Source organism: Hyla sarda, chromosome 6, assembly GCF_029499605.1.
Source record: "Hyla sarda isolate aHylSar1 chromosome 6, aHylSar1.hap1, whole genome shotgun sequence".
Lineage (NCBI taxonomy): Eukaryota > Metazoa > Chordata > Amphibia > Anura > Hylidae > Hyla > Hyla sarda.
In genome coordinates, this window is record NC_079194.1 from 278,595,771 (window position 1) to 278,608,656 (window position 12,886).

Below are 12,886 nucleotides of genomic sequence, written 5' to 3' on the forward strand. Positions count from 1 at the left end.
CATTTATTCTGTGCAGGGGAAAATATGCTGCATATTCTTCTGTTAGCTGATACAAAGGACTATCTGGCAGCAGCCCTGTCTGTTTGGAGGTGGGGCAGTGCGCCAATGTAACTGTGATGTGCAGCCCCGCCTCCAAATCAATACGTAGTAAATGAATGCAAAACAAGCGGGGATTGCGTATATTCAACAACTTTATCCATACATTCTTCAACTGTCATACAAAAAAAGACATAGAATGGATACAACGAGGATAGTTACCCAGTGATAAAGTAGCAAAAATCAATCCGGCACTTTTAGGATTTCACCAGCCTCTCCGAGGTTTTCTGTTCCTGGCCGTGATTCATTGTATCTCCTGCGGGCTGAAGGTGGAGCTGCTCAGAAGATCCGAGCGCTGACCATAGATCAGATGGGGACGTGCGATCGGCCCGAGGTTATCTAGAGTCGCCAAGGAGGCCGGGGAGAGCGGACGGGGGGGGGGGGGGGGAGGAGGCTTTTGGGGCGTGTGGGCGGAGGAAGTCCCCTTCTGATCTATGGTCAGCGCTCGGATCTTCTGAGCAGCTCCACCTTCAGCCCGCAGGAGATGCAATGAATCACGGCCAGGAACAGAAAACCTTGTAGAGGCTGGTGAAATCCTAAAAGTGCAGGATTGATTTTTGCTACTTTATCACTGGGTGACTATCCTTGTTGTATCCATTCTATGCCCGTTTTTGTATGACCGTTGAAGAATTTATGTATAAAGTTATTGGATATACGCAATCCCCGCTTGTTTTGCATTCATTTACTAAGTATTGTGTTGGACAATACTAAGTATTATGCTTGGGAGTAAGGAGCCCCTGGCTTGAATGATAGGGAGCCGCCTGGTTTTTAATCAGTGGTCCATTGACAATTACCAGAGGCCCCGCCTCCAAATCTCACTAACACACAGGGCTGCTGTCGGGTAACCCTGTGTCAGCTAACAGAAGAATACGCAGCAGTTTTCCCACTGCACAGTGGATTTTGCGCAGTGTATATGTTGTGTGTGACCCTACCCTAAAAGCTATCCCTGATCATGTGTATATGGGAGGGTCCAACTGCTGGGACTCCCATTGATCAAGAGAATAGAGGTCAATTGTCCTTCAAGTGAATAAAGATGCAGCTTACACGCTCAACTGCTTCGCTACATTCATTCTCTATGGGTCTTGCATTACCAAGCTCTGAGCTCAGCTATGTTCAGAACAATTAGAGACAGTGACTGGAGTGAGGACTGAGCGTGCGCGCTGCTGCTCCTCTCACTTGGGTTACAGTTGACCTCTGTTCTCGTGTTTGGTGGGGATTCCAGAGGTCAGATCCTTACAAATCCCTTAATTATCTGTCAGGCTATATATACATACTTTAGGCAGTAGAGGAAAGACAGGGTGGCTCTACTGAATCTCACATAACCACATAAAACAAAAATAACTACTAGGCGCTGTCACTGATGGGAGTGATGGTACCGGGAAACAGGGGTGCGTGATGCCAGAGTGAAGATATCCACATTGAAATCCAGCATAAGAGAAATTCACATCGGCACTCTGAGGCCAGAGAAAGCGGGTAGACTGCGAAACGAGCTTGGTGAGTGCCAATGTGAATTTCTCTTATGCTGGACTATATATACATACATCTGCAATTCCCAAAGCCAATCTTCTTACCAAGATCTTAGAAAACGAGTGAAATTCTAGATGTGTTAGATGTTCTGCTAGTTCACCTGGATCCAAATGATCAAACAGCAGAGAAGTTTTCCTTATTCTGCCACAGTTTTGTCCTCGCTGCGTCACTTGTCTTTTCCAGCCATAAGATGGGCTGTAACACACAATGGCATGAGTTAATTCACACAAGAATGCACCTATACAAGATTTTACATCAAATACAAATTCCTCAAAAAAGTGTAAAGCTACCAGATATGTGTTTAGGATTATGTACTTGGTCCCTGCATTTATTTTTATACAAAGGACACAGACACGTAAAAAAGGTCCATGGTCACAGGTGTATGTATAGAATTCATATCCCGCTATAGTATTATTCACAACACACAAAAGCTACTACAAAGGTTTGCAAAAAATGGTAGGGCATCGGCAATGATAGGTTAGCCTCCCAAGAATTTCAATAAAAATTTTAAGATTCTTTTATTTTTTTTAGTGGGTGCACTTTTTTGTTCTGTTACATTTTTTGAACACATCAGTTTTGAATACGGAAAAAAAAATCAGGGACGTATTTTCTTTTCTAGTCTGACGGCAGCATCAACATCTACAATTTTTTATTGCAAATGTAAGATAGAAGACAACAAAATAGAGGCTCTGCAGGATCAAAGATAGGTCTCTGAATTCTACACAATGACTTAGTTTTCAGGGAAAGAAAATCACTGATAACCTCAGTGTGGCCCTATATCAGGGGCAGATAGAGCAGCACTAGAAGTATAAGAATGTGTGTTAATAACTACGAAGAAAAGATACTTTTTATTTACTATTCACATACTAATAGAGTACTACTAACATATTTTTATTACCAGAATAGGGCACCCCATACCCTGTACTCAACGGCGGTAAGATTAAAGCTAAGAGGAGTTTGGATTAGTGGTGGAATGTGTGCCCTGCCACTCTATTCAAGTGTATGGGGCTGAAGTGTCAGGCATGGCGCATCGTATATCCATATGTAATGTCCCAGAACAGGTATATGGTCCTATACTACCTGTAGGTCCTGTGAGGTTCATTCCATCAGTGACCTGGGGGCTCCCCCTGCAGGGTCTCCCTTTGTTTTCTCCCTGTTGTTTTATATGGTGTATATATCCCTTTAATGCATAGACAGGATCCCTATGTCTAGATAGTATAAAGGACCTGTAGGAGGTCTCAAGGACCTGTGAGTAAGCCTATCACATGTTATGCAGTCACATGATCTGTTGTCACATGTACTCCCAGAGAGCACCAGCTTTAACCTATGACTCACAGCTTGACCAATGGGCTTAAGTCCAGCCCTCCACTATATAAGGGGGCGGCCATTGCAATTGGCTCTCTTCCCTCAGACTCTTCTGAGAGTAACATCTAAGTCTTTGCTGAGGCAGCTGTTCAGCGTCTGGAAGGCCACAAAGCTAAAGTTTATCCAGTAAGTCTCAAGTCTATGCCTGCTGTCACTACAAATGGTCAGGTCCTGCACATAGTCAAGTCGAGTCGTCAAGTCAAGTCAAATTAAAAGTAACGTTTATTACAAGTATTGGTCCAGCAAGCTGCGATGTCCTCTGGGTACTGGTCACATCTCTGGGAATTCTGGCCTTAGCTGTGAAGAGAATTACACCTGTCTTCGACTCAGTAAAGCCTCCGTTCGACCCAAACTGGTTGTGGACTCTTTACTAGCCCGTGGGATTGCGGAGAATCTGGGCGTGTGGTGTTCCGGAACCCGAGAACCACACTGATGTCACAAACACATAGGGGTTAATACCATCCAACCCCCGGGGTTAATAACATCTGATCCCCCACTCACACCGCAACACCCGTGGTCACGCCATTTACACGGGGGGTTACCACATATATAAAAGATAAAACAGCTTTACAGTGAGGTCCATGCTAAACTTCTCATGTCACAATTTCAATGAACCAGTGAATGTGACAAGTACAGGGTGGGCCATTTATATGGATACACCTTAATAAAATGGGAATGGTTGGTGATATTAACTTGCGTTTGTGGCACATTAGTATATGTGAGGGGGGAAACTTTTCAAGATGGGTGGTGACCATGGTGGCCATTTTGAAGAGCCATTTTGAATCCAACTTTAGTTTTTTTCAATAGGAAGAGGGTCATGTGACACATCAAACTTATTGGGAATTTCACAAGAAAAACAATGATGTGCTTGGTTTTAACGTAACTTTATTCTTTCATGAGTTATTTACAAGTTTCTGACCACTTATAAAATGTGTTCAATGTGCTGCCCATTGTGTTGGATTGTCAATGCAACCCTCTTCTCCCACTCTTCACACACTGATAGCAACACCGCAGGAGAAATGCTAGCACAGGATTCCGGTATCCGTAGTTTCAGGTGCTGCAGAATGGGCAAAACAAAAATTGGAACAGGACCCTCAGTTTACGCAGAAGATTTTGTTCATTGATGAGGCAAACCTTATGTTAAGGTTTTATGTTAAGTTAGGCAGTAATTTCTAGCCCTCCACTGCCCATTCCTGAGATATAGAGACTTAACTATTTTTCCAAAGAACGCCAGAAAAAAAATCTGTGTGAAAACCTAGCATAAGATTGTGTTTCCACTTGGCCGTTTTTAATTTTAAATTTTTTGGAAAATGTCAAATATAAAGTAAGAACCTATACCTTGTATTCTTCCTGTTGGATCCACTTAAGTCTTTGGCTGAAAATCTGCAGTGGAAATCCAAACTTAGGCTATGTTTACATGGTGGAATCCCACAATCCCACACAGAATTCTGCTGAAATTCAAAGCCCCGTTGGCTTCAATGGGATTCCACATTCCACCGTAGACTTTCACATAACTAAAGGTAGATCTTAAAATTTTGCAAAATGTTGAATCTTCGTGGCAAAAATTCCGCTGTGTGAATGGGACAGCGGATTCCCATTTAAGGGGTAGTCCAGGTATTTTTTTTTTTATTTGACTGTGCTACAGGGGTTGTAAAATTAGTGTAGTTCATAATATAGTGTCTGTACCTGGGTTTCATGGTGGTCTTGCAATTCTTATGTGATCTTTGGCCCAATGTTTATGTTTAACAGCACAGAAAATTAGTGGCCCAAGACATTACATCACTTGTCAGGTGGGGGACAGAGGGACCCTTTCTGTTCCAATGGGTGAAGCGACCATTGGATGGGGAGGGGGATCATTCTCCACAGGGCTGCAGGGAATTGTCTCAGGTGTGCTTCAAGGGGTAGAGTGGCTGATGTGTGGGAGGGAGAAAAGTGACCTCACACTTACAAACAAGGGATCCTGGGGCTTTTAGTTGGAGGGAGGGAACTCCAACAGGAAATAACCATTTCACAAAAAGAAAGCAGCAGCACTATGATGGACTCACAACACTCACTACAGCCATTTAGCATCAAGACAAACACAGATCCTTCCTAAGTACGTCCATTACTGCCCGACAGGTAATTTCCGGCAGAATTCTTTAGCGGAATTCTTCAGCAGAAATAGGCACAGAAATTCCACCATGTGAACATAGCCTTACATGTTAACAGGGGACATAGAAACAAAATAAACACTATTGTTATCTATTGTTATCAGGGCACCAGGGGCCATGAATAAATACCGTATTTTTCGCCCTATAGGACGCACTGACATATAAGAGGCACCCTATTTTAAAGGTGCAAAATCTAGAAAAAAAAGATTCTGCACCCAACAGTGATCTTCAACCTGCGGACCTCCAGATGTTGCAAAACTACAACTCCCAGCATGCCCGGACAGCCAGCATGCTGGGAGTTGTAGTTTTGCAACATCTGGAGGTCCGCAGGTTGAAGACCACTGGATAGGAGGAAGTACTCACCCTTCACCGCTGCCCTGGATGTCGCTCCATCGCTGTCGCCGCGTCCCTGTGGTGTCCCCGACGCTCCGGACATCTTCTTCCCTGGGATCCATGCTGTCTGTCACTGTCATCACGTCGCTACGACGTGATGACATCGAAGGAGAGCGACGGCCATACAGGGGATGCCAACACGGAGCAGACACCGAGGAGGCAGGTAAGGTCCCTCCCGGTGTCCTGTAATCTGTTCGGGACGCCGCGATTTCTTTTCGCTTCAGACGCGGCGGTCAGCTTTGATCGCCGCGTCTGAAGGGTTAATACAGGGCATCACCGCGATCGGTGATGTAATGTATTAGCCGTGGGTCCCGGCCGTTGATGGCCGCAGGGACCACCGCGATAGGTGTGTATTCGCCGTATAAGACGCACCAACTTTTCCCCCCCAGTTTTGGGGAAGAAAAAGTGCGTACGGCGAAAAATACGGTATTTTTTAACTGTCCAAAGGTCTTTTTTAAGCAACAGAAAAGGAAGAGAAAGCACAACTGAGAACTTGTGATAAAGGCTGAAGGCTTATGAGAAGTTTCAGAGGAAGTCTTGGAGACACTAGCACATTGTACCAGGGACATCTTTGGCTTCTACCATTGACATGTCATAGATCTTGTTAGTGAAGCTTTGACATTTATGCCATGTAATGCTTCAGGAAGGTGGACTTAATCCAGTAAATGATTTAGTGATGGTGAGATCCTTTGACTGACAACTTCTGCCCTTTTAAAGAATTATCTTCTTCACGGTGGGGCTATCTTCACTGACCAGTACAGTGATCTGTCAATAAGCATCGAATACAGATATACGGAATCAGCTTGATTTCCATTACGTAGATCACTGTTTAGACTAGAAAACGTGAGTGAATGTTTAAATGTTGCTCCATACAGGGCGATGCCTGTAGCTCACCCACTTCTTTGACTGTGACTATGAATAGAGCCTTCTATATAAAGGATTCTGCCACTAACCTTTCCCAGAGTTCAGATACTGCCTTCTAAAAATGTCTTGAGACAAATCCCAAGTGAAACATGACTTATTTATTTATTTATTTATTTATTTATTTATTAAAGAATGCTAAGGAAACAACCGTATCACATTGTCTCTCGTCAGTTACACTGGGCTTTCTTCAAAGGATTCATTGTCAGCCATTAACTATGAGGCACCAAAAATCCGGCTTAAAAAAACATGGACCAAAATATTTTTCTTGCACCAAATTTACATATAACATTGTACATATGACCCTGCTACAACTTTGTGTGAGGAACCTTCATCCTTATCTGTTACAGTCTTCACAATTGCCGATTCTACCTAGTATAGCTAGGGGTTGGGTTTGTTTGAGTTCTTTAGGATCTGCGCTTATTGGCTTTTTCTGCTTTCTGTTGGGAATCCCAGTATTTAGACAGACAAGAAAACTGTAGCCTGAAGTCCTTTTATTTCTGATAAGAATACAGTATAGGAACCCAGCCAGACCCCATTATATACCTATCAGTCCATAAGGATCATCTAAAGAAGTACTCCAAGTTTTCTTCACTACTCCTAGTCCTGCAGTGCCATTTTTTTTATTCCAGCACAGCTGCATCTATACATTTCATCACAGTAACTTGGTCATGTGATCACAAGTCTGACTCTCAAAACCTTCCAGTGCCTAATGTATCACACAGGATGTCAGCACCTCCTATAAGCTCTCAGATCCCTCCCTGTCCCTAGGACAGAACTGTAGCTAGCTGCTTTTGCGCCCGAGACAAGCCCAGAAAATTGTTAGAGAGGTGGGTGGGGAGATGATTAGGTAGGTAGGTGAGTTGGTTGGTTAGGTATAGGGGGGTAGGCAGATGGGGGGCAGGTTGGTAGGGGTCGGAAGAAGTAGGTAGGTAGGTGGGTTAGGTATAGAGGTGCAGCTCTGGGGTATAATATAGATTGTAACTCAGGATCAGTACGGGATAAGTAATGTAATGTATGCGCACAGTGACCCCACCAGCAGAGTAGTGAGTACAGCTCTGGAGTGATCTATTTACATTCAACTGGAGCATAACTCATGCCTGCCACATCAACTAAAACTGGTAAGCACAAGACATACACAAAAACCTCTACATTATTCTCTCATAATAGCCCTTTCTGCACTATATAATTAAAACAAATCCTAAAGTGCTTCTTTAAATAGAGGTTAGCAAGAACAAAATAAACACTTTTGTTGATATTACATTAATCCTCAATTTTTTGGGTTATTTTTCCCAAAATACTTGTCACAAACAGTCATTATTTAGTCTGTCTGATGTCAGTAGTGTGAAGGGCTAACTTGACTAAAATGGTGCTCATGCCTCAGATTTTGTACATCTCCCTTCTGGATCGTCACGTCCCACTTTTCTAGGATACAGCACCTTTTTGCCAACTGGAATGGGTGGGGGAGGGGGGGGTTATATGCTTTGAATTAGATTGCAAACCCAGCAGAGGAGTAATACTGTTGTCTTTTCTAACACTTCACTTTACTTCTTGGACTCTTAACCGCAGCAACTGAGAGGATGGGTGGACCACTTTAAGTCGGGGCCTACTGGTTGCTTATTTCTTCCTAAACAAGGGGGAATGGGTCCCTTTGCACATTTTGAAGATTGTCTCTTTTACACTGCCTCTAGACCAGACCCCGGCAACTCTTTTTACAGGGTGGGTGTGAGGGGATTAGATATATATATATATATATATATATATATATATATATACACAGTGCTCCCTCAACTTACAATGGCCTCAACATACAATAGTTTCAACATACAATGATCTTTTCTGGACCATTGTAAGTTGAAACCAGACTCAACATACAATGTACTGACAGTATAGATCTGCATAACCTGTCAATGGCTGGAAGAACTGACCAATTAGAATGGGGCATTCACTGGTAAAACCCCTGTATTACTGAAGCGTATGCACTGACTGGGTGTCTGGTAGCGCCTCCCTACACTACAGGGAGATATTACATGTTCTGTACTCTTTACCTGGGCCAGGGTTAGCTGCTCCTTTGGACATCAGGTGCGGGTGGCTCCATGTTACTTTTTTAGGACACTGTGTACTGTACAGGACCCTGAAGAAGCTTCTGTCCTCTACATAGACCAGTGTTTCCCAACTAGGGTGCCTCCAGCTGTTGCAAAACTACAACTCCCAGGAGTTGTGGTTTTGCAACAGCTGTAGGCACCCTAGTTGGGAAACACTGACATAGACAGTGATTCACAGCTTCCAGCAGATATTTCCTACTTTTATATGTAAGGACTTGCTTTATCTATATTAGTTATCTACTTATTTTTCTTTAATCCTGACTTTTTCCTATTTTTGGATGACATTTTGGTGCCTTCAGAACCAATTACCAGGTTTCCATAGAGTTCTGGTCTCAACATACAATGGTTTCAACATACAATGGTCGTCCCGGAACCAATTAATATTGTAACTTGAGGGACTACTGTATATATATATATATATATATATATATATATATATATATATATATGTGTGTGTGTGTATATGTGTGTGTAAAAATGTTTAAATGTTCAGGTTTAGCCATTTTTGCAATGATGAAGAGACACATAAGCCTCAAAATGCGTTTGTAATTGGTGTGTAAATTCACAATAGTCATTTGAATGAGTCTGGCTGACTATAGTCTTTTTTTCAGCTTCAAGTCCTCAAGAGTATACGAAGAATAGTGTAATTGAGAGAAAAAAACATCCAACATGAGAGGCTTCCTCTGGCTGTAAATAACTCATCAACAAAAGAGGTCAGAGGGGGTCCAAGAATTGTTCCGATGAACAGGCGGTGAACAGTCAAGGAAACTGCAGCCAAACATAACAGTGGTGTGCAACTAATGTATCCGAACACACAGAATAGGATTGTTTCCAGGAACATTACATTGAGTTTTCCTGGCTTCACCGGCCTTCATTGTCCCAAGATCTTAATCCTATAGAGCCTATAAGGCCTACAAACCATCAAAGATTAAAAATTTTCCCTGTAGAATTCCAAAGGCCCTGAGGACTGAGTTGGAGACCACTGCGATAAAGCATCTCCGTGACAAGGCATTACAGACTGTTCAGCGCATCCCTGCAGAATGATTTCAACACCTAGAAGAATCTATGTCACAATGAAGAGCTGCAAAGCTGAAGGCCATGGGTGCAATGCGCTACTAGATATGTGTTTCTAATAAAGTGGCATATATATATATATATATATATATATATACCACCCATCTAGTAGCGCATTGCACCCATGGCATTCAGAACTGCAGCTGTTCATATTTTTATATTTATATATATATATATATATATATATATATATATATATATACCATGTACAGCACTTCAGTGTCCTTAAATCTGAGTTGCAGAACATTAGAACATTGTTGTGCAAAGAAATTATTACTGCTGTGCCAGACTATTATTCTGCATAACCCATGTTTTTAGCCCCAGTAACCTCTCTGCCATCCATTTTTAAAATCCCCCTTAAATGACATGAGTTGATTTTCTTAATCCAGAGCCCGGTCATTTTCACACCAGGCAGTAAGAACAGCCTTTCCACTTTAGCAAAAATATCTCGGCACTCGGCCTTTTGATGGGGTTTTAGCCATAAGGTACGAAGCACTTGTATAAATATATATATTAAAGTGGCCGGCACAAACGTAACCTTCACACTTTCACGCCACAAGTTTCCGGAGCGTAGGACAACCATTACATACACACTCTCAATGTCGATGAGGCTGCTCTCCCTGCGGTTCCCTTTGTTTTCCAGCGCCCTCTTCAGGTCTCGAATCTGTTCTCCCAGTTCTGGATTTAAGTCAAACTCAGCTGGGTATTCTCCTATCCAGAACCTGCGGACACAAGAGATGAATACTGATATGTGACTGGGTGAGGGTCACAAAACAACCACTGACAGGTTTAATTAATTCATCCTAATATCGGTAAAAGCGTGGTACTACCTTACAAGGTGACAGATCCGTTCTCGCTTTGCATTATCACCAGCTTCGGAAGTAGAAAATTGTTAAGGAAAATAGGTTTTACAGGGGCGTTCGTATGAAAGTGTGAAAGCTAACACTTTAGATACTGTACATGTTATATCTGTGTAGTGCAACTTCATTAAACACATTTTGCCCTCTCCCTCTCTCTCTCTCTCTCTCTCTCTCTCTCTCTCTCTCTCTCTCTCTCTCTCTCTCTCTCTCTCTCTCTCTCTCTCTCTCTCTCTCTCTCTCTCTCTCTCTCTCTCTCTCTCTCTCTCTCTCTCTCTCTCTATATATATATATATATATATATACATATATATCAGTATAAATAGACAGGGAAACAAATGACTTGCAATTATAGGGAAAAAGTCTTAATAGAAATTAGACTAAAAACATATAAAATTGATAGATCCAGGAAACCTCTTGGCATTGGAATACTTCCCTTCTTTTAGCCCTTTGACATTAAAGCGTATTTGTCATATCAAAGATAACTGTTACGCCGAGCGCTCCGGGTCCCCGCTCCTCCCCGGAGCGCTCGCTTCTCTCTCCCCGCGGCAGCGCTCCGGTCACGTCCTCTGACCCGGGGCGCTGCGATTCCGCTGCCAGCCGGGATGCGATCAAGACCATCCCGCTTTGCGGCGGGCCCTGGTGAAAACCAGTAGTGGCTTAGAACCGGTCCACTAGCACGGTCCACGCCAATCCCTCTCTGGCACAGAGGATCCACTACCTGCCAGCCGGCATCGTGACAGTAGATCCGGCCATGGATCCCGCTGAAGTTCCTCTGCCAGTTGTCGCTGACCTCACCACGGTGGTCGCCCAGCAGTCACAACAGATAGCGCAACAAGGCCAACAGCTGTCTCAACTGACCGTTATGCTACAACAGTTACTACCACAGCTTCAGCAGTCATCTCCTCCGCCAGCTCCTGCACCTCCTCCGCAGCGAGTGGCCGCTCCTGGGATACGCTTATCCTTGCCGGATAAATTTGATGGGGACTCTAAGTTTTGCCGTGGCTTTCTTTCCCAATGTTCCCTGCATCTGGAGATGATGTCGGACCTGTTTCCCACTGAAAGGTCTAAGGTGGCTTTCGTAGTCAGCCTTCTGTCCGGAAAAGCCCTGTCATGGGCCACACCGCTCTGGGACCGCAATGACCCCGTCACTGCCTCTGTACACTCCTTCTTCTCGGAAATCCGAAGTGTCTTTGAGGAACCTGCCCGAGCCTCTTCTGCTGAGACTGCCCTGTTGAACCTGGTCCAGGGTAATTCTTCCGTTGGCGAGTATGCCGTACAATTCCGTACTCTTGCTTCAGAATTGTCCTGGAATAATGAGGCCCTCTGCGCGACCTTCAAAAAAGGCCTATCCAGCAACATTAAAGATGTTCTGGCCGCACGAGAAATTCCTGCTAATCTACATGAACTTATTCACCTAGCCACTCGCATTGACATGCGTTTTTCCGAAAGGCGTCAGGAACTCCGCCAAGATATGGACTCTGTTCGCACGAGGCGTTTCTTCTCCTCGGCTCCTCTCTCCTCTGGTCCCCTGCAATCTGTTCCTGTGCCTCCCGCCGTGGAGGCTATGCAGGTCGACCGGTCTCGCCTGACACCTCAAGAGAGGACACGACGCCGTATGGAGAACCTCTGCCTGTACTGTGCTAGTACCGAACACTTCCTGAGAGATTGTCCTATCCGTCCTCCCCGCCTGGAAAGACGTATGCTGACTCCGCACAAAGGTGAGACAGTCCTTGATGTCTACTCTGCTTCTCCACGTCTTACTGTGCCTGTGCGGATGTCTGCCTCTGCCTTCTCCTTCTCTACAGTGGCCTTCTTGGACTCAGGATCTGCAGGAAATTTTATTTTGGCCTCTCTCGTCAACAGGTTCAACATCCCGGTGACCAGTCTCGCCAGACCCCTCTACATCAATTGTGTAAATAATTGGACTGTACCATACGTTTCCGCACGGAGCCCCTTCTTATGAGCATCGGATCTCATCATGAGAGGATTGAACTTTTGGTCCTCCCCAATTGCACCTCGGAAATTCTCCTTGGACTTCCCTGGCTTCAACTTCATTCCCCTACCCTGGATTGGTCCACTGGGGAGATCAAGAGTTGGGGGTCCTCTTGTTCCAAGAACTGTCTAAAACCGGTTCCCAGTAACCCTTGCCGTAACTCTGTGGTTCCTCCAGTAACCGGTCTCCCTAAGGCCTATATGGACTTCGCGGATGTTTTCTGCAAAAAACAAGCTGAGACTCTACCTCCTCACAGGCCTTATGATTGCCCTATCGACCTCCTCCCGGGCACTACTCCACCCCGGGGCAGAATTTATCCTCTCTCTGCCCCAGAGACTCTTGCCATGTCCGAATACGTCCAGGAGAATCTAAAAAAGGGCTTTATCCGTAAATCCTCCTCTC

The 12,886-nt window shown here is 44.2% G+C and overlaps 1 protein-coding gene across 9 annotated transcripts in view; it reads right to left on the minus strand.

Annotated features, from left to right (window-relative positions):
* The window catches only part of RASGRP2 (RAS guanyl releasing protein 2), a 179,143-nt gene that overhangs the window by 83,903 nt on the left and 82,354 nt on the right, over positions 1–12,886 (minus strand). For all 9 annotated transcript variants that reach the window (XM_056527439.1, XM_056527436.1, XM_056527433.1 and 6 more), the window contains exons 4-6: positions 10,462–10,512; positions 10,222–10,353; positions 1,668–1,818 (exon numbers count right to left, since the gene is read on the minus strand). In XM_056527439.1, the coding sequence (XP_056383414.1) occupies positions 1,668–1,818; positions 10,222–10,353; positions 10,462–10,512 (334 nt within the window). The remainder of the gene's footprint in view (positions 1–1,667; positions 1,819–10,221; positions 10,354–10,461; positions 10,513–12,886) is intronic.